This window comes from Homarus americanus, unplaced genomic scaffold, assembly GCF_018991925.1.
Source record: "Homarus americanus isolate GMGI-L3 unplaced genomic scaffold, GMGI_Hamer_2.0 scaffold22250, whole genome shotgun sequence".
Taxonomy (NCBI): Eukaryota; Metazoa; Arthropoda; class Malacostraca; order Decapoda; family Nephropidae; genus Homarus; species Homarus americanus.
This window is the reverse complement of record NW_024741189.1, coordinates 12,125,952-12,147,624: the sequence shown is the minus strand read 5'-3', so window position 1 is coordinate 12,147,624 and position 21,673 is coordinate 12,125,952. Positions and strand designations below refer to the sequence as shown.

Sequence of the window (21,673 nt, the reverse complement as noted above, 5' to 3'; positions counted from 1 at the left end):
CTGTTATGGTCGACGAAACGATAAATAAAGTGGGGCCTATACACTGTTTTAGGGGTGAAGTATACGTACAGCATGCAGAGGTGATAACTAGTATCTGGAGGCGATCAATGGACAGTGCCGCGCTGGGATAGAGGGTAGGAGAGGGAGGGAGGGGGGAGAGAGAGAGGGTGGTTGGGAGGGGAGGTAGAGAGAGCTCGGCAAGACTCGGGGCGGGTCGGTTCTGCTCGGCTCTTATGCGCACACCGCCCCCGTCTGACGTGGCTAGCTGACCCAACTTTTTTTTTTTGGGTCATATCTTCTCCCAACAAACAAAAGTATGGAACCTAAGAACGTCAAAATAAACGGGCAACTTTACACACACAAACATGCACGCACGCACGCACGCACGCACACACACACACACAGAGGTAATCATAGTGAAGATCGTGTACTGATGAGGAGACAAAGTGTACTGGAAGCCCGTGGGATTTACCTCCCACAATCATCATGTATTGCCTATGTCCTCTCTACTGCGAGCAAGGTAGGGAGGGGGGGAGGAAGTGGACAGAGGAGGAGGGTGAGGAGGAAGAGGAGGAGGGTGAGGAGGAAGAGGGTGAGAAGGAAAGAGGAAGGGGAGTGGAAGTGGAGGAGGAGCGAGGAAGAGGGAGAGAGTCCAGCGGATTTATTCACGAGGATTTATGAGACCTAAATATAGTATAAAGTCTCAATGAATTTCTTTCTATAAATATAAATCCAAAATAATCTCCTTCAGGATTAATCTTATTTTCCTGTAGTATTATGATTACAGGTTAATCTCCCCGGGATTACTTTCGTCTTTAGCGAACTTTAATAGTGGGGATTTAAATTGATTATTTATTTATTTATTTTTTTTTTGGGGGTTATTTCCATTTTGTTTTGTCTTGTATATATATAACTCATATGACTACACACACACACACACACACAGACACCTACCTGTTGGGAATCTTTGACAACCTCAATTATAACCCACAACCTATAGTACTACTCTCCCTCTCTATCTTCCTCGCTTACTATTTCTCTCTCTCTTTAAACCACTCTCACTTTCTCACAACCACACCCCCTACACTTTCTCTCTTATCTACTCCCTCTCTCTCACTCACTCTCTTTAAACCACTTTCTCAGTCCACACCTCTCCCTCCACCACCCACCCTCGAGTCCTCTCTCTCTCTCTCTCTCTCTCTCTCTCTCTCTCTCTCTCTCTCACTAAAGATGATAATACACATTGGTAAATAGGGAGGAACTTTATGTACAAGAAAGTATTAATTTTGCTTTACTTGTGTAACTACGGTGATTTAACCCCTTGAGTACAATGACTTAACCCCTCGAGTACAATGAGTTAACCCTTTGAGTACAATAACTTTAAGTATTATGGTCTAGTCCCTTGAATACGACGATTTAACCCTTTAAGTACGATATTTTAACAATTTGAGGACGACAACTTAACCCCTTGAGTCATTCACTATAGGAATATCTCCGTCATACAACAGCTAGCAGCACCAGTAACAAACACACATACTAGCAAAAGCAAGCAGATACAGGAACAACATAAACAACAACAGCAGCAGCAAGCAGATACAGTAACAGCAATGAGGACAGCAACTTCAACAGCACAGGACAGCAGCAGCTATTGGTAATAACAGCTAAAACACCAACAGTCAATAATAACAACTGGACACTACTACAACAACAACTGGACACTACAACCACAACTGGAGACTACAACAACAACAACTGGACACTACAACCACAACTGGAGACTACAACAACAACTGGACACTACAACCACAACTGGACACTACAACAGCAACTGGACACTACAACAACAACAACTGGACACTACAACAACCACAACTGGACACTACAACAACCACAACTGGACACTACAACCACCGCAGCAGCTGGATGGAGGAGCCAGGGTTCCATTATCGATCTCCCACGATCTAGCATCAACCCGCTCGCTCGCTCGCTAGCCTGCCTCAGTCTTCATAACACCTTCTCCTACAAATCCTCTCAACTCTTCTCCTCCCTTGGCTAATACAACCCCTAATACCTCCCCTCCCCCTTACCACTGTCCACGTCATCCATAAGCCCCCTGATTGCTTTCCCAGACTTTTCATCAAGACTTCCATCTTCATTCCCGTTTGCTGTCTTGTATGGAGACGGCGGGCTGCAGACTCCACGTGACCGCTCCCGTCTGAAGGCTACTTTCCCTTCCCCCAGGCTTCGCTTTAAGGTCTCTCGCTCCATACACCACTAACACCACCACCAGCCCTCCTACTGCTTTATACTCTACACCGAGACACTTAATGCAGACGACAGGTAATGCCTCTCGTAACCTAACCTAACCTAACAGGTACTTTAACGGGCAATGTGGATTTGACATCCTGCGGACCGCCGGCAAGGCCGTGGGCTCTTAACACTCGTGTTGCCAGCGGTGTCCATCATTTCTGTGTAGATGTTGGCCACACTAGAATAACCCGTTATAGTATATTCTTCTTTCCTCACACAGCCAAACTGTGGAATGCTCTGCCTTCTTCTGTGTTTCCATACTCACACAATCTGCCTCACTTTAAAAAGCTGGTTTTTCGGCATCTTCGTGGTGTAGAATAATATAATCTTTTTCTTTTATATATATATATATATATATATATATATATATATATATATATATATATATATATATATATATATATATATATTTTTACTCCTCTTTTTTTCGCCCCTTGCCCGTTATGGGGGCCGATGACTCCAGCTCGGTGGGGGGGGGGCTGTTCCCAAAAAAAACTAACCTACAGTATAAAAACAATCTCGCTCTGTCTCTCACTTAAACCAACGACCTGACAGGAAATCCAGCCAGGCACCACTACCTCTCGTCTTAATCAACATTCCTCCAGGCATCACCAAGTTCTCTCAAAATTTCCTGCCCAAAACTTGCCAGACAGATGCAGCATCTGTGAAGGAAATCAACAACGCTGACAGTATAATAAACCTCGTGCACAACCAAGGAAAAAACAAAATCGCAGCTACGTACAATAATCTTAGTGCAGTAATATAAGCGAAATAACCTCAAACATTCCCTCGCCGTCTATTGTTTCAAGACATATACCTAACAGTTGAGAATCAGAGTTCTAGATATATAATCCTTTTAGGAAAACCTGAACCGATACTACGTCACCATCTTACGAGACGTGTGGGATGTCAGGGTCTCACACAACCACCTAATAACCCAGCATCTCAACGTCGTAATTCAACGGTTTTATTTTTTTACCTGCTTCTCTGATCCACCGCCAGGGGGGTCAAAGCGTCTATACACGAACCGCCCAAAACGAAGAAAATCCTGGCATCAAGAATGTTAGTTACTCTTATTATATAAACATTTCTTGCCAATACCTTAAAAAAATAACAAAATTGAACAAATTGTGGGGAATATATATAAATTGGATGCTTTAATTTATCTAAAGGTTTTATATACACACGCAGGCCCTGTTGTGGGTCGTTTGACCTGTGCCCGGGTGGGCTAATTCCCGTAAAAAAAAAGAAAAAAAGGCTGCATACATTATCATAATTGACTAGAAATATACTGTAGACGGTTAAACCTCAGGCCACGTCACTATGAGAGAGAGAGAGAGAGAGAGAGAGAGAGAGAGAGAGAGAGAGAGAGAGAGAGAGAGAGTCCATTTGGTGACGTTTGAACTCTTGCCAATGATAAGGAAAGCTTGCAACATCATCTTTCACCTAACAAAGGAAAACACACACACACACACACACACACACACACACAAAAGAAAATAAAGAAAATGAGAGAGAGAGAGAAAACACCATTCCCAGCCAGAATTCCCCACTCCCCCATTAACACCACTACCACCATAAAGGTGTAAGATAAACTGGGAGGTCACAATGGTGCAGACGCCATGAGCGACCTTGGTGGTGACGCTGAACGTTACGCTGAAGTGCCACAAATCCTTCTTATCAACGGCAGTGTGTTTGATGGGGTCGAGTACCTGTGTGTGATGGGGTCGAGTACCTGTGTGTGATTGGGTCGAGTACCAGGTGTGTGATGGGGTCGAGCACCAGGTAAGTTTGATGGGGTCGAGCACCAGGTTTGATGGGGTCGACTACCCCAGGTGATGGGGGTCGACCACCTGTGTGATGGGGTCGAGCACCTGTGTGTGATGGGGTCGAGTACCTGTGCAAGTATGGGGTCGAGTACCTGTGTGATGGGGGTCGACTACCTGTGTGTGATGGGGTCGACTACCTGTGTGTGATGTGGGGGTCGAGTACTGTGTGTGTGATCGGGTCGAGTACCTGTGTGTGATCGGGGGTCGAGATACCTGTGTGTGTGATGGGGGGTCGAGTACCTGTATGTGTGATGGGGTCGATACCCAGGGTGTGAGTCGAGTACCACGTGTGATGGGGTCGAGTACCCAGTGTGGATGTGGATCGAGTACCTGTTTCTGATGTACGAGTACCTGTGTTTGATGGGTCGAGCACCTGTGTGTGATGGGGTCGAGCACCTGTGTGTGATGGGGTCGAGCACTAGTGTGATGTAAATGAGTAATCTGGGGTGTGATGGGTCGAGTAATCTGTGTGTGATAAATGAGCACCAATGCGTGATGGGGTCGAGGCACCTGTGTGATGGGGTCGAGCACTGTGTAATGAGTCTGTGTGATGTGGGTCGAGCACCTGGCTTGATGGGCCGAGCACCAGTGTGATGGGGTCGAGCACTGTGTGTGATGGGGTCGAGTACCTGTGTGTGATGGGGGTCGACTACCTGTGTGATGGGGGTCGACTACCTGTGTGTGATGTGGGGGAATGAGTACCCGAAGGTGTGGATGGGGGGTCGACCAGTTTGTGATGGGGGTCGAGTACCTGTGTGTGTGATCGGGGTCGAGTACCTGTGTGTGTGATGGGGATGGGGTCGAGTACCTGCGTTTGATGGGGTCGAGTACCTGCGTTTGATGGGGTCGAGTACCTGCGTTTGATGGGGTCGAGTACCAACAGGTGGCTCAATGACTGTTATACAAGGGGCCTCCCAACACCCCCTAACAGATGGCAACGTGACTTATAAAACGGGGCGGCGCAAACGGTAATGGAACAGACGGAATAGACAGCCATCCCAATTTTCTCCGTGACGGGAAAGTTGCCACGACGGTGAGTGAGACGATGGGGAAAAGGGAAGGGAAGTTTTACGATAGTTGGGGATTTTTTTACGATAGCTGAGAATTTTTTACGATAATTGGGGGATTTTTTTTACGATAGTTGGGGGATTTTTTTTTACGATAGTTGGGGAATTTTTTTACGATAGTTGGGGGATTTTTACGATGATAGGAATCTCATTGTTGTTACCATATCACGTTATATCTTTACACACACACACACACACACTACAAACCCATCCCCCATACACCTCCTCACCCCCCTCCACACATACACACACACACACACACACACACATACCACCCACACATTACTCGGCAATGGATATGTTTCGCAGTCCCCCCCCACACAGGAGTCCCCCGCCATTCATCAACAGATCCTACCAGAGTCGAGGCTCCTCCACGTTATTCCACCGCCGCACAAATTCTTCTGAGATAATTTTAGCTGCTGGGTGAAGGAAAAAAACGTGGGGGCGGAGGCGTGCGGGGGGGTGGAGGACGTGGTCAGCATCCCACGAGCGATGTGCCCTTGTGGCCTGGGGGTCATAGAGGCGGGGTCACAGTCGTCAGCAAAATGTGGCACCCAATCTGAGAGTGGTGTGAATGTTAATGTGTGTGTGTGTGTGTGTGTGTGTGTGTGTGTGTGCTGTCAATAACAAAATCCCACAGCGAAAGTTTACTGAACTTAAACCTGTTTCGGTAGGTTAGGTTAGGTTAGAATGGGTTAGATTAAATTAAGTTTGGTTAAGTTAGAATGAGTTAGGTTAAGTTTGGTCTGGTCATGTCAGGTATGGTCAGGTCAGGTTTGGCGGATAGGCTTGACGAAATTAGGTTAGGTTTAAGCCAGGTTGGGTTAGGTTAGTTTTTGCTATGGTTTAAGGCATGGTTAGGTTAGGTCAAGTTGGGATAGGTCAAAGTTAGGTTCATGGCAGGCATAGGTGAACACACTCTGGGTTCGATGAGGGCATAGGTGTGGCAGAGAGGGCTAGATGAGGGCATAGGTATGGCATAGAGGGCTAGATGAGGGCATAGGTATGGCATAGAGGGCTACATGAGGGCATAAGTATGGCACAGGGGGGCTAGATGATGGCATAGAGGGCATACGTAGACATAGAAACATAGAGAACGTGATAGAGCATAGAAAATATAGATAAACATAAGAGGCAAAATGGGAGGAGGATATGAGAAGGTGACACAGCAGAAGGGTAGCAGGAGACGCGGCAGCAGGAGATACAGTAGCAGAAGGGACACACAGCAGCAGAAATGGGCACAGAAGGAGGCACAGCAGGAGACACAGCAGAAGGGACACAGCAGGAGGGACATAGCAGGAGGAACAGCAGGAGGAGGAACAGCAGGAGGAGGAACAGCAGGAGGGACACAGCAGGAGGAGGAAGGGAGGGAGAGGGAGGCGGTGGCAGACGGGAGGAGATCAATACTCAGGTCTTGGCAGAAACTCACCCTGGAGCATCTCCCTCACCTCTCACAGACTTCTCCCTCACCTTCTCTCACCTCTCACAGACTTCTCCCTCACCTTCTCTCACCTCTCACAGACTTCTCCCTCACCTTCTCTCACCTCTCACAGACTTCTCCCTCACCTTCTCTCACCTCTCACAGACTTCTCCCTCACCTTCTCTCACCTCTCATCCTCCCTCCTCTCTCACTCACCTCACTGACCAAGAATATATCGACAGCGTTTCAGTCAGTCAGTCAGTCACTCACTCACACTCACACACACACACACACACACACACACACACACACACCTTCCATCCCCCAATTCCATCTTCCGTTTCATTCCGTCATTCCTCCTCTCCCCCGGTGCCCTTCCTTCATCCTTTCCATTAACCAATCCCTCAAAACCTCCCCTCCCCTTACTATCCTAATCTATCCTATCTTGTCTTATCCTATTCTATCCTATCTTGTCCTATCCCGTCCCAATCCTTGCCACTGTCCCCCTGCCAACACGTGACCCGTAAATGGAAGGGAAGTGTTATCCTCGAGTCACTAATTCCGGGTTAACAATACAAACTGAACCTCCGACTCGATATATCTCCGGGTTGGGTTAGGTTAGGGAAACAAGGAGGGGGTGGGGTGACGGGGGAAAGATGGGTGAGGGGTGGGTGAGGGTGAAGAGGGGTGGGGTGAGGGGTGAAGAGGGGTGGGTGAGGGGGTGAAGAGGGGTGAGGGGTGAAGAGGGGGTGGGGTGAGGAGGTGAAGGGGGTTGAGGGAAGGAGGGAGAGGGGTGAGGGTGAAGGGAGGTGGTGAGGGTGAAGGAGGTGGTGAGGGGGAGATGGGGTGAGGGAGAGAGAAGGAAGAGATATATGCTAAAGGGGAAAGAACACTCACCCATTCGTCCTCACCCCCACTTACGTAATGGAATACAACAGCAACAACAACAACAACAACAAAATAGCACCAACCAACACGGAGACTGAACCAGCCAATGGCAATCTCACCAGGAAATCTTGCACATCCTATTGGTCCCCGAGCTTCGGCTTCTGCGGCCCTGGGAGTTCCGGTACACCAAGACGAGGACCCATGATGGTGTCCTATAAGACAACCCAACGTAACCAAACCCAACCTAACCTTACCCAACCTAACCTAACCCAACCTAACCTAACCCAACCTAACCTAACCTAAACTAATCTAACCTAGCCTAAACTGACCTAAACTAATCCAACGTAACGTAACCCCTTGAGTACGATAGTTTAATTCCTTGATGACTATACCTTAACCCCTTAAGTACAATACCTTAACCCCTCGAGTACGATACCCTAACCCGTCGAGTACGATACCCTAACCCCTCGAGTACGATCCCTTAACCCCTCGAGTACGATAAGTTAACCCCTTGAGTACATTTCTTACTGTGGAAATTTTCTTATTTAATTATATGGTGGTGGTGGTGGTGGTGGTGGTGGTGGTGGTGGTGGTGGTGGCGGCGGCGGCGGCGGTAGTAGTAGTAGTGGTGGTGGTGGTGGTGGTGTGATGGAAGTGGTGACAGTAGTGGCGGTAGAAGTAACGTCTGACCTTTGCTTGTCTGTACCTCACACACACACATACACACATCCTGCCAGGGTCTTTCTCGCCATCACTGCTGCAGGTCTGTCTGTCTGTCTGTGTATCACCACCACTCTGATCTTCCTCAACTAAGTTTTTTGGAATTAATCGTCTGTCTCTGTCTGTCTGTCTCTCTCTCTCTCTCTCTCAACATAAGCCACGGTAGTTACGAGGTCAAGTGCCTGAGGATGTTCTTATGAAGTGCGTTAAATACCGTGTTTCCCGTGTGTGTGTGTCTGTGTGTGTGTGTTTTCTACCCCTTCACTTTCCTCTACTGATCTTCCTTTCCTCCTCCTTCCCCTCACCTCCCCATCTACCGCTCCCCTCCCCTTCCCCTCATGTCATTGCCTCGCGCCTAGACATTTACTGAATCACAAAAGGGGAGACAATTAAGCACCCATTGTCCTGCTAACTGGCTCCTCAACACCCATTACTGTCATTACATCTGAATTAGGACCTCTCTACCCTCCCTCACCCCTCCCCTCTTCCTACCCCCACCCCCCCACCACTACCCTCACCACCCCCCACTGCAGCCATCCCTTCTATGAACTCTGGGTCAAGCCAAGTTAAGGTTAGGTTAGGTTAGGTTAGCTTAGGTCAGGTCAGGTAAGGCAAATTAAGACCAACTACAGATTTAACCTTAATTTTAATCTGAAACTAAATTAATTAAACCCCTTACAGATAGGAAAAGAACTGAGAACCAATCACCTCACGCCATACCCGCAAACACGTTGATTCTGCCGTGTCACTTTCGTCATAGATACACCGACACGGAGCCTTTAAACCTTCATGACACGGACTTGGGCTCGAAGGCAACTGAAGCACGGACAGAGTACATGAAGAATGGACACCCCAAGGTAATTTGACTTGATTAACTACCCTAATGCGACCTTGTGGAGGGGTGCGGGGATTAGGTTGGGTTGGGTTATAATAAATTAAATTAGGGTTAACTAGACTTCAAGTGATCCAAACAAACACACACACACACACACACACACACACACACACACACACACACACATACATTACTCGCGTCCGGTCTTTCTCAAGCTGGGGAGTGATGGGGTGGAGGGGTGGAGGGGTGGTGAGGGAGGTGAGGTGAGGAGAAGGATGCTGGGGTCACTAGGAAGGAGCGAGAGAGAGAGAGGAGGGTGATGTGATTATTAAACCCGTGTCGGTGGGCGGTGATGGTGGCGTATGATGTGATAATGTGAGGAGAAGGAAAATAACCTGGTATGACCTCTTGACTTCCACTAAGAACAGTACGACAAGAAAGTCCTCCTCCAACTCCTTCTCCTCCCTCCCTCCTCTCCTAATCTTCCACCTTCTTATAACCTTCCTCCACACCACACACAAGCATACTCTCTCTCTCTCTCTCTCTCTCTCTCTCTCCTCTCTCTCTCTCTCTCAAACACACATTTCAATACAACACAACAATACAACACAATACTTTAACCCTCTCTAGAACCACATTTCGGTACACAGACTAAAAAATAGCCTCTCTCTCTCTCTCTCTCTCTCTCTCTCTCTCTCTCTCTCCAAAAAACATAATTGGTTCACCGAGTTTAACTACACACATCAAAGGACTCACGAGGAATCGTGGGTACATAACAGTTATATTAGTTGACCTTTCTACCACCCATGACGTCAGGAGGCCTTTGTTGTGACCAGTCCCCTAACCTGTGTGTTATTATTATTGTTATTGTGTGTGTGTGTGATGTTATAACAGTATATACAAAAACCCTAATATTTAGTTGCATAATTATAGCAATGTCAAGTATCTTTATAATTATTAGGTGGCGAATTATCATATAAATTAATGTGTGGCTTTGATATGTAATGGATATAGTGTTGTAATATTTAAGAGCACACACACACACACACACACACACACACACACACACACACACACACACACACACACACACACACACACACACACACACACACACACACACACACACACACACACACACACTTACTTCAGTGTAAATCCTAACAACAGTTCTGGTGGGATTTTTATACCATTGGACAAAATCCCAATTAATGGTAAATCCCAAATTGTCCTCAGATTAAATATAGGATTTTACCCCCAAAAGGAATTCAACTTTAAGTTAATTCAAATAGTGAGTCTTTGATCTAGGTAAAGCCGAGTACCCCACCCCTCTTCCCTCCCCTCCCGTTTCTCCTCCCCTTCCCTCAGTCCCCCCCTTCCGTGTCTCCTCCCTCCACCTGTCTCTCCCTCCTCCTCCTCTTCCCCGGTCTCCTTCCCTCCATCCTCCCGTCTCCTCAACCCTGTCTCTACCTTCTACGTCTCCCCCTTCCCCTGGATGGATAGTAAAAGCTGGATGACTGACTGGCTGGCTGACTGACTGGATGGATGGATGGATGGATGGATAGATGGATGGATGGATGGATGGCTGCCTGACTGGACGTCTTAACACCCACAGATGGATGTCCTGAAATAGTCCATTATGGATATCCCAAGTTAGTCACGTCAGTAGGACTCTCTCTCTCTTCACCACCACAGGATGTCAGCGAGTATCAGGATGGATCCTTCAGAGGAAATCCTGCGCTATGAAGTAATCCTTAACGCTGGCCTCCGAACCCTTTTTAATAGTCTTCCACGCCGCCGTCACCTCCACCGGCTTCTCAACGCCAGAAACGTGTGTGTGTGTGTGGTAATGATGATGATATTATTATTATTATTATTATTGTGGTGTGTGTGTGTTTCGGCGGGACGATGGAGCAAATAGATAAACAGAAGACAATTACACAAACAAACAGACAGACAGACCAGACAGCAAAAATTCGGCTACCTGGGGATGAGGGTGGGAGAGGGGGACAGAGGTAGGGAGGAGGAGGAGAGAGGTTAAGGTGAGAAAGAGGAGGGAGGGGGCATAACAAGGAACCCCTCATTACCAGTGTGGCTCTTTGCAAAGTGGCCCTTACAGCATCACACACACACACACACACACACACACACACACACACACACACACACACACACACACACCCTACCACACCACCTTCAGACATACACCACCCACACCCCACCCTAACCCACACCCAAACACAACCCGGAAACAGTCACCCCACCTCTGAAGAATGACCACCAGCCACGCTATACCCCCTCCCCTCCCCTCCCCTGTGTTTACAACCCCCACCACCGCCGATCGTCAATTGTTTTTATTTCTTCCTCCTAAGAAACACTATGACAAGCTCCCCTTCTCATTAGACAAGTGTCATTCTGTAATTTCGACGCCATTAGAAGAGGTGTAGTAAAACCTCCATATACCGGACTTTTTTCTATATATAACGGACTTCTATCTTTCTCTCCATATAACGGAATTTTTGTTACAGGTATAACAATTGCCTGACACCCTCAACCTACGACACCAGGCTATGACACCAGACTATGACACCTGGCTATGACACCAGACTATGACACCCTCAACCTATGACACCAGGCTATGACACCAGACTATGACACCAGGCTATGACACCAGACAATAACAAACTCTGCCATAACTGGACTGAGACAACACAGCCATCACAACAACACTTTGAAAAACTTAATCTTTTTTCCCACCTTTATGATACACAAGTCTTCAGGCGAATCCTTTAATAAACACACACACACACACACACACACACATCTATATATATATATATATATATATATATATATATATATATATATATATATATATATATATATATATATATATATATATATATATATATATATATATATATATATATATATATATATATATAATGAACCAATTCATGAAATTTTGTTAACGAAATATTCACATAACGAGCGAAAACAACAAAAAACACACACTTCTGTTAATTCTCGTCACTGTATTTCCTCCGTCTTCCGCCAGATGGACGCTCATGACGTCACTTTTTGTTGATGTTGCTTCTACGTGGGTAAATATTTAAATGAAACGCTAAAAATAACATTAGTTCCTTACGCCGTGGCCACACCAGGAGGAGCCAGCCTCTGTGTTGTGTGAGCGTTGAGGATTATTAACTCGTGTCAGGCCTTAGAGAAGAGAGAGACGTAGGTTAAGAATAAAATGCAATGCCTACAAAGAGTCTCGTCCTAACCGAACCTAACTTAACCTCACCTCATAACCTAACCTATCGATTATATACGGAGAAATAATTAATGCATATAATTCAGTCAATGAAGAATAGTTATTAGAAGGACTGTCACCCGAATCTTACACTGAAATAAGACTTAGAAATGCCGTAGACTTTAGAACGGGTGAATAGAATGTTCAGTCAAGGTTGTGTGTGTGAGTATTTCCCAGCACTGAGACACAAGACCTTACTAAATGATTAAAAACGTTTTGTCTTGTGCAGAAAATTATTAGTTCCCGCCCAAAAATTTAAAGTTCCCGGCAAAAAAATTGAAAGAGCCGCACCTCAAGTTAAATTAATAAACAAAGATTGCCTATTGTACCTGACTTAGATATTCTTGTATAAAGGTCAACACCGCCAAGTTCCTTATCGATCCCGGCAGCTTTATCTCAGGTCAGGGAACGGGTCGATATAGTGTAGACAGAGAGACACACGGACATACAAACACACACACCCTTTATCAACCCTGAAGTACCCAATACATCAACCTTCCCCCAAGCCAATTAATAATGTCTATCTGATACGACTCTACCAATAGCGAATTCTCTTTATGTTTTAGCGAAATAATGATGAAAAATTACTCCTGGCAGTGACGTCGCTACAAAATTCCACCGTGATTGGTACAGACACGAGGTGAAAACACCCACGGGGATTGGTCGACCTCCAAATAGGCGGGAACCAATGACGGGGACTAGTTATAGGGATGTTTTCACGAGGCGGCAGCTGATTGGCTCCCTTGGTTGACAGGCAGGTCGACCGGTATGAAATATATAAAAACGGGAGCGGATCAAGACTTCATTTAGTATTCTATCATTTGCAGGAGGAGGAGAGGGCGATGGTGACGGAGACGTCGTTCTCATGTCGAGTCGGCGGAAAATGTCAACTTGATAAAGAAATCATAAACTCTTACTAATTCTCATATTTATCTAATCTATTTAATTAATTTATTAATTCATATATCATCTTATCTAATTTCCTTATTCTGATACGAGAGAAATTAGTGAGAGTGATTGTCGAACCTAACCTAACTTATTTTAGTCATCCAAGCTTATTTTAACCATCCCCAGCTTATTTTAGCAAACCCCAGCATATTTCACCTAAAGATTAAACATCCTAGCCCTTATTTGACGTAATATAACTTTATCTAACCTACCATAACCTGACCTAACCTAATTTAACTTAACTTGACCTAACCTAACACTACCAAACCTAACTTTTGGGGTAATTTTTTCCATTGTTTTTTTAATTTTTCGCCTGATGATTTAGTTACACTCAGCACGCAATATTTTAATGTGTGGGTGTGTGTATGACGAGAGAGACGCCTACCAAGGTAGGTGAGGCCCTCCTCCAGTGATGATCTCAAGCTGTAACAAACGCCCCTCCCTGCTGCTCTCTCTCTCTCTCTCTCTCTCAAAACTCATATTTGGTTTTTAATGAGATTTCAAAATTGTTATCTCAAACTACCCGAGAATGAAAAAGAATCAAGATAATTTTTTTCTTCATTTTTCGTTCATTTTCAGTGAGAATAATTACAGTATTAATCGACACATATATCCACATACACACACAGTCACACCCACTTACACACACCCACAGTCACACCAACCTACTACACATCAACACCCACGCCCTCACACCCACCTACACACACCCAACCACACACACCCCCCCACACACACACACACACACACACACACACACACACACACACACACCTACACCTGAGCCATCCCTGAGACAAATCACGTCAATCTGCTCTCAATTATCTTCTAAGAAGTACAAACAGTATTCCTTTTCCTCGCCAATGGACTCTCCCTTCCCATCCTCTACCATTTCCCTCCCTGCTCCATTTGCTCTCAGCCTCCCCCACTCCTTCCCTCTTCCACTCTCCACCCCGTCCTCTTCCTTCTCTCCACCGTCTCTTCTCTTCCCTCTCCACCGTCCTCTTCCCTTCCTCTCTGCGTCCTCTTCCTCTTCCCTCTCCACCGTCCTCTTCCTTCCACTCTCCACCGTCCTCTTCCCTTCCTCTCCCACCGTCCTCTTCCCTTCCACTCTCCACCGTCCTCTTCCCTTCCTCTCCACAAATCCTCTTCCCTTCCACTCTCACCGTCCTCTCCCTTCCCTCTCCACCGTCCTCTTCCTCTTCCACTCTCCACCGTCCCATTCCCTTCCCCTCCACGTTCCCTTCCTCCCCTCTCCTTTCCCTCCCCTCCCCTTACACACCAGTTCTAAGAGACTCCCACCTTACTCAACATAACCTAACCTAACTTAACTTACCCTAATCTAACCTAACGTTACATAGTTTAACCTAATCTAACCTAACCTTACATAGTTTAACCTAATCTAACATAACTTGACCTAACAGAAGAATTTTTATCTATCATTTTACTGAAACATGGACTTAACTAACCCATGACTGCTTCAGGGTCACCAAACAAGCCAGGGCAGACCAGATCAGGTCAGATCGAGCCGAGCCGAGCCAAGCCAAGCCAGGTCAGGTCATATGGTTGACCTCAAGAACGCTTCGATGAATTGACACACGTGACCTCTTCCTCCTTCTGCAGTAGTATAGTTCTGCGAGAGGCGACGAAGGAACACGTGACCCAACATCGACAATGGAGTGAAGACGAAGGCGACGACGACGGGCGACAGTGAGTGACATTTGGCGAGAGACAGAGGCGACTGGTAGAGCAACAAGGACATGAACACGGCGACAAGGACATGAACACGGCAACAAGGACATGAACACGGCAACAGGGACATGAACACGGCAACAGGGACATGAACACGGCAACAGGGACATGAACACGGCAACAGGGACATGAACACGGCAACAGGGACATGAACACAGCAACAGGGACATGAACACAGCAACAGCGACATGAACACAGCAACAGAGACATGAACACAGCAACAGGGACATAGACACAGCAACAGGGACATAGACACAGCAACAAGGACATGAACACAGCAACAGGACATGAACACAGCAACAGGGACATGAACACAGCAACAGGGACATGAACACAGCAACAGAGCATGTGAATACAGCAACAGGGACATGAACACAGCAACAGAGACATGGAATACAGCAATAGAGACATGAATACGGCAAATAGGGATATGAACATAAGCAACAGAGATATGAACACAGTAAATAGGGACATGAACACAGCAACAGAGACATGAACACAGCAACAGGGACATGAACACAGCAACAGAGACATGAACACAGCAACAGGGACATGAACACAGCAACAGAGACATGAACACAGCAACAGAGACATGAACACGGCAACAGGGACATGAACACAGCAACAGAGACATGAACACAGCAACAGGGACATGAACACAGCAACAGAGACATGAACACGGCAACACGAAAATGACGGGGCGGGTCAGCGGTGTTTTAGGGCGTCACGTGGACAGCCCCGACGAGTCACAATACCATATTTTTAGTCACAGACATTTTCACGTCGACGGTGACTAGAGAGGCGCGCGCACGCACGCACACACACACACACACACACACACACACACACACACACAGAGCCCTGGTTATTGATCACTAACTGTTATCGACTACAGAGGAAACTGTGATCACAGGGGGAAGAGGAGGGAAGGGAGAGGGGTGGAAGGTTCAAGGCGAGGTGGGGAGGAGGATAGGGTAGTGGTGGATATATTGCAAGGTGGGGAGGTGAAGCGGGGTGGGTTGAGTGGTAGGTGGCTGTCTGTGTACGGGCAGCCACTCACGACAGACGCGTATCTTTACTCCTCCACACCTGTGTCTTGCTCCGCACACCTGCTCTTCTGACATGTGCACCCCCCACACACACACACTTGTTCAGGGTCATAATATTGCAGTTACTTATAAAAGAAGGACAACTTAAATACCATTAACACAAGGTACATGACTCGTATGTATAGTAAACTGATATAACGGACTTTTTACTCGATATAATCCGTTAAATGGGGGTTTCACCTTTAACGGACCCTCGATATAACGGACTTTTCATTCCAATATTATCCGTTATAAGGGGGATTTTCACATATAACGGAGGTAAGGCTAAGTTAAGTAGGGTTAAATTAAATTAGCTAAGTTTAAGTTAAATTAGGTTAGTTTAGGTTAAGTTAAATTAGGTTAGTTTAGGTTAAGTTAAGTTAGATTTCCAGTATAAGTTCTGCATATACTTGCAATATATAACAAACACCACCATTTGTTATTATATATTACCAGTATTATAATTATATTAGCTATACTACTTAATATAACACCTTATCATATTCCACACGCCCCTTTAAATACACCCACTCGCTACAAAATCACTCCACACACATACGCTATTAACCTCACATAAACATTAATTATATCAACCAAATTACTGCTATATATTAAAATTTCCATACACTGAATATATATAATCTTATTTAAATATACCACTATATGAACGGAGGAAGGCAAAAACTATATATTCAGCAATGGTGTTAAGGTCAGACTCAATGTTAAAAGGATATATAATGCTCTAGTTAATATATAGAATGTGTGATATATGACTAATATTTATATACTCAAGAGTACTTTAATTCTAGAGATCTAAATACGAATTTATTTTTACAGAAATATCTACGGCATTAATTCACACTTCAATTATATTTTATCCCTTTGTGGACGATGGTTTTAACCCTTTGTGGACGATGGTTTTAACCCTTTGTGGACGATGGTTTTAGCCCTTTGTGGACGGTTTAAAACCTTTGTGGACGATGGTTTTAGCCCTTTGTGAACGATGGTTTTAGCCCTTTGTGAACGATGGTTTTAGCCCTTTGAGGACGATGGTTTTAACCCTTTGTGGTCGATGATTTAACCCTGTCACACCCCCTCACCCCTTACCCCTCACTTGGACCCGTTCACCCCCTGACCCTGACCTCTTACTTGGTCATTTTGTTGTTTTAAATTCTTGTTATTTACCTCGTAAATGATAAACAACACACCTTTACCCCATTGCGTTGTAACTATCAAGACACAACTCAACCCCATCATCAGCAACTCAACCCCATCATGATAACTCAACCCATTAACTCAGCAGTAACTCAACCCATCTTATAAGTAACTCAACCCACATTATAAGTAACTCAACCCACATTATAATGTCAACCCACATTATAAGTAACTCAACCCACATTATAAGTAACTCAACCCACATTAACTCAACCCACATTATAATCATTATAAGTAACTCAACCCACATTATAAGTAGCCTTCACTTTTCCCTGAGTACGTTGTGGTGACACCTGATATCTCTATTACACTTAAGACTTATACTTAACCCAACGGTAAGGTGATGCTGCCCAGACGCTGTACAAACACTACGAGCTGAACCAGGTGAGAGAGTCTTGAGATCCATTTGGTATTTGAACTTAATGAGCTTAATCATCTTCACTAAAAACACACACACAACAAGAAATAAAGAAGAGAGAGAGAGAGAACACCATTCGCCAGAATCTCCCTCCATTAACACCACTACCACCATAAAGGTGTAATATAAACTAGAATAAATACAACAGGGTCTTCTTCTTCATCTTCCAGGGTATAAGGAACAAGGTTATGGGCGTGAGGGAGGACCAAATGGGTGCTGTGGGAAGGCTAAAGTCACCACCGATCAATACTCTAACTGGCCAATGATTCACGCCCGCCACCTCTCTCTCTCTCTCTCTCTCTCTCTCTCTCTCTCTCTCTCTCTCTCTCTCTCCGTCTACATTATCAGTCAGTGAGTAAGTGACCGGATGAGTGAGTCTTTTGATAAGTTATTTTATAATGTTGAGGAGACAAATGTGTGCACAAGTACACTATGTAATCTCATTAGTATACACACACACACACACACACACACACACACACACACACACACACCTTTCCCACTTAATTCAGTCTTTTTTATTATAAATATAAACGCCTAATGACTTTATTCATGCCTAACCTAACATAGCATAACTTAACCTAACCTTCCATCTTCCCCTAAGTCCATGACCCGATTAAATATACACTGTATTTAAGTATTCAACGGTGTTTTAAGGGCACACCTGCCATAGAAGTCGTGGCTTGAGTTTACTAGTAATATCCCCAAACACATTGGTGACTAATATCACAAACTACATATTCTTTAACATATAATTTACTCAAAATAGCAAAAGAATTGGTTTAGAATCCTGGGCCCACTTAGACGTACTATAAAAGGTTTGGAACCTTAGACGTATAGAACCACTTTAGACGTACCCTGTACTTCAATAGGTTTAGAACCCCTTTAGACGTACTACAATAGGTTCAGAACCACTTTAGACGTACCCTGTGCTTAACAGGTTTAGAACCCATTTAGAAGTACTACAAAAGGTTCAGAACCCTTACTACAACAAGGAGGACTGGTACTCTGGATGGTACTCTCACTGGTACTCACTTCATTTGTTTTACGATAGTACTCTTGCCGGACTCGCCCGCGCCTGTTGGAACAAGAGAATACTGATTTAGTACACAGAACTATATACTTACATGAGATAAGATTAATGATGATACTACTACTACTACTAAGAATAATAATAATAATAATAATAATAATAATAATAATAATAATAATAATAATAGTAATAGTAATAGTAATAATAATAATAATAATAATAATAATAATAATAATAAATAAATAATAATATATTAATAATATATAATAATAATATAATAATAATCATTATAATAATAAATTAAATAAAACAATAACAATAAAATAACAACAATAATATTAATTGTAATAATAAATAACAATAATACTATGCTAACAACAATAGCAATAATAATATTAATAAAATAACAATACTAACAATCATAACAATAACAATAAAATCGTTATCATTAACCCCGATAACCGCACAAGTGACAGTGAAGTAACACGCTGTAAGATAACACAAGAACACCAAGAACAATAACAAGAGCAGATGGAAGACGAAGTTGCTAATAAGACAAACCACTAGAGTCGTTCTTAACCACACCTGTACGTGAACTAATTAAAACACCTTTCTCATAATTAAGTCTTCTTCTCTCCTTCTACTCCCTAACTACAACACCCCCCCCTCCCTCCTGACCCCCAATATCGTCCTCCTAGTGACAGTTCTGGCCCTTGGAGACATGAGAACTCTACCACACGTATCTCCTCTTCCTTTGATTCAAGAGACTCAGCTCAGGGTCAAACTTACATCACTTACCTGGCGTCCAGTCTCGCTTATTCAGGTGATGAGTAAGGTGTGTTTCTCTCTCTCTCTCTCTCTCTCTCTCTCTCTCTCTCTCTTACAGTATGAGGTAAGCTCTATGCTAAACTTTTACACGACACACACACACGGATACCAAACACGCCACCACATCAGGAAGATCGAACCAGGAACACTGAACTAGCAGCTAACAGTACGATAACCTCTCTTCCTGCCCATATACCACAGCGATATGGCGGGGGGAGGTGGGGAGTGGAAGTGGGGGTGTGGAGGTGAGGTGTGGAGGTGGGGGTGTGGAGGTGGGGGTGTGTGGAGTGGGGGTGTGGAGGTGGGGGTGTGGAGGTGGGGGGTGTGGGTGGGGTGAGTGAGGGTTGAGGTGGTGTGAAAGGTGGAAGGGGTGTGGGAGGTAGAGGAAGAGGTGGGGGTGTGGGGGTAGGGGGGTGGGGGCAGAGGTCAACTATCTCTAAGCCACTTTACGGGTGAGAAATGAGTGAGGAACCAACCAGGCGTGTGTGTGAGCGTGTGTGTGTGAGCGTGTGTGTGAGAGCGTGTGTGTGTGTGTGTGTGAGCGTGTGTGTGTGTGTGTGTGTATCACCTGTGGACAGATACAAGCGCACAGCACACACAGGTTTCCATATGTACACACACGGGGTCTGGTTCGACCGATAAACCCGTGTTTTCAGTGTTTTAATTTGTTTTATTCTTTTGTTTTAATAACTTGTTCGTGTTTTAATAAGTCTTGTCCTTGTTTTATTGTGTTGCCTTTTGCTTGCTGTACACGGTAACTGAATCTCTATAGTAGTGTATAGAGTCCAGCTGTCCATTTTCTAAACCTGCGCGCGCATGTGTGGGGAGGGGAGGTAGTGAGGTGCTGGAGGGAGGAGGAGGAGGTAAGCGAGGAGGTTGAGAAAGAATGAGAAAGAGAAGAGAAGGAGAGGAGAGGAGGAAAAGAGAGGGAGAGGAGGAAAAGAGGAGAGGGAGGAAAGAGAGGGAGAGGAGGAAAAGACAGGAGAAACGATTCTTAAACACCCAATCGGACCTCATTTGGGTGGTGGGTGTCTAATCTCATGTAGTGGGGTGTCTAATCCTATGGTGGGGGTGTCTAATCCTCATGTAGTGGGGGTGTCTAATCCTCATGTAGTGTGTCTAATCCTCATGTGGGGGGTGTCTTAATCCTCATGTAGTGGGGGTGTCTAATCTCATGTAGTGGGGGTGTCTAATCTCATGTAGTGGGGGTGTCTAATCCTGTGGGTGTTTTTCATGTAGTGGGGGAGAGTTCAACTCATGTAGTGGGGGGTGCTCCATCTTCATATAGACCATCTTAATGTCAGCCAGCCAGCCAAGTGAAGTGGACAGATCATACACCCTACCAATCCCATTCATCAACACACACACACACACACACACACACACACACACACACACCAACGTTGTACTCCTCTTCCTCCATCATATTCTCCTCTAAAGCAACTTCTCTTCTTCCTCCTCTTCCTCCTTCTTCTTCTTCCTCCTCTTCCTCCTTCTTCTTCTTCCTTCTCTTCTGCCTCCTTCTTCTTCATCCTCTTTATTTAAATTCTCATCTAAAATCACCACTTCTTCTCCTCCTCCTCCCTCCATTACCTAACCAGGCAGTAAGGAAGAAGGCGCTGGGATCACAAGGAGGCAATGTAGAGGGCAGCACCAACATACTGGAGTCTTCACAGGGCGTCGAGTGGCCGTCACAAGGGGAATGAAGGTCGACTGTGAGGGTGTCGACAGGGGGTGGAGAGGATTGTCGATAGGAGAGTCGACTGTGGGGTGGAATGTCATAGAGGTGAATGTAAAAGATAAGATGGCGGAGTGTCGACAAGGAGGAGAAGGGGTGTCACCACTTACCATCCCTCCACCCACCCACCCACCTACCTAACCCACCCACTTACCAACTCGAATTTACCCACCCACTTACCAACCTCCTGACCATCCAATTAACCCACTACTCTCCTTACCAACCCTGACCCACCCATCTACCTTACCAACCCCTGACCCAGCCACCCACT

At 45.2% G+C, this 21,673-nt stretch overlaps 1 protein-coding gene across 5 annotated transcripts in view; it reads right to left on the bottom strand.

Annotated features, from left to right (window-relative positions):
* The window catches only part of LOC121875643 (guanine nucleotide-binding protein G(o) subunit alpha), a 130,636-nt gene that overhangs the window by 43,810 nt on the left and 65,153 nt on the right, over window positions 1-21,673 (bottom strand). For all 5 annotated transcript variants that reach the window (XM_042380263.1, XM_042380262.1, XM_042380264.1 and 2 more), the window contains exon 2: window positions 18,839-18,881. In XM_042380263.1, coding sequence (XP_042236197.1) covers window positions 18,839-18,881 — 43 coding nt within the window. The remainder of the gene's footprint in view (window positions 1-18,838; window positions 18,882-21,673) is intronic.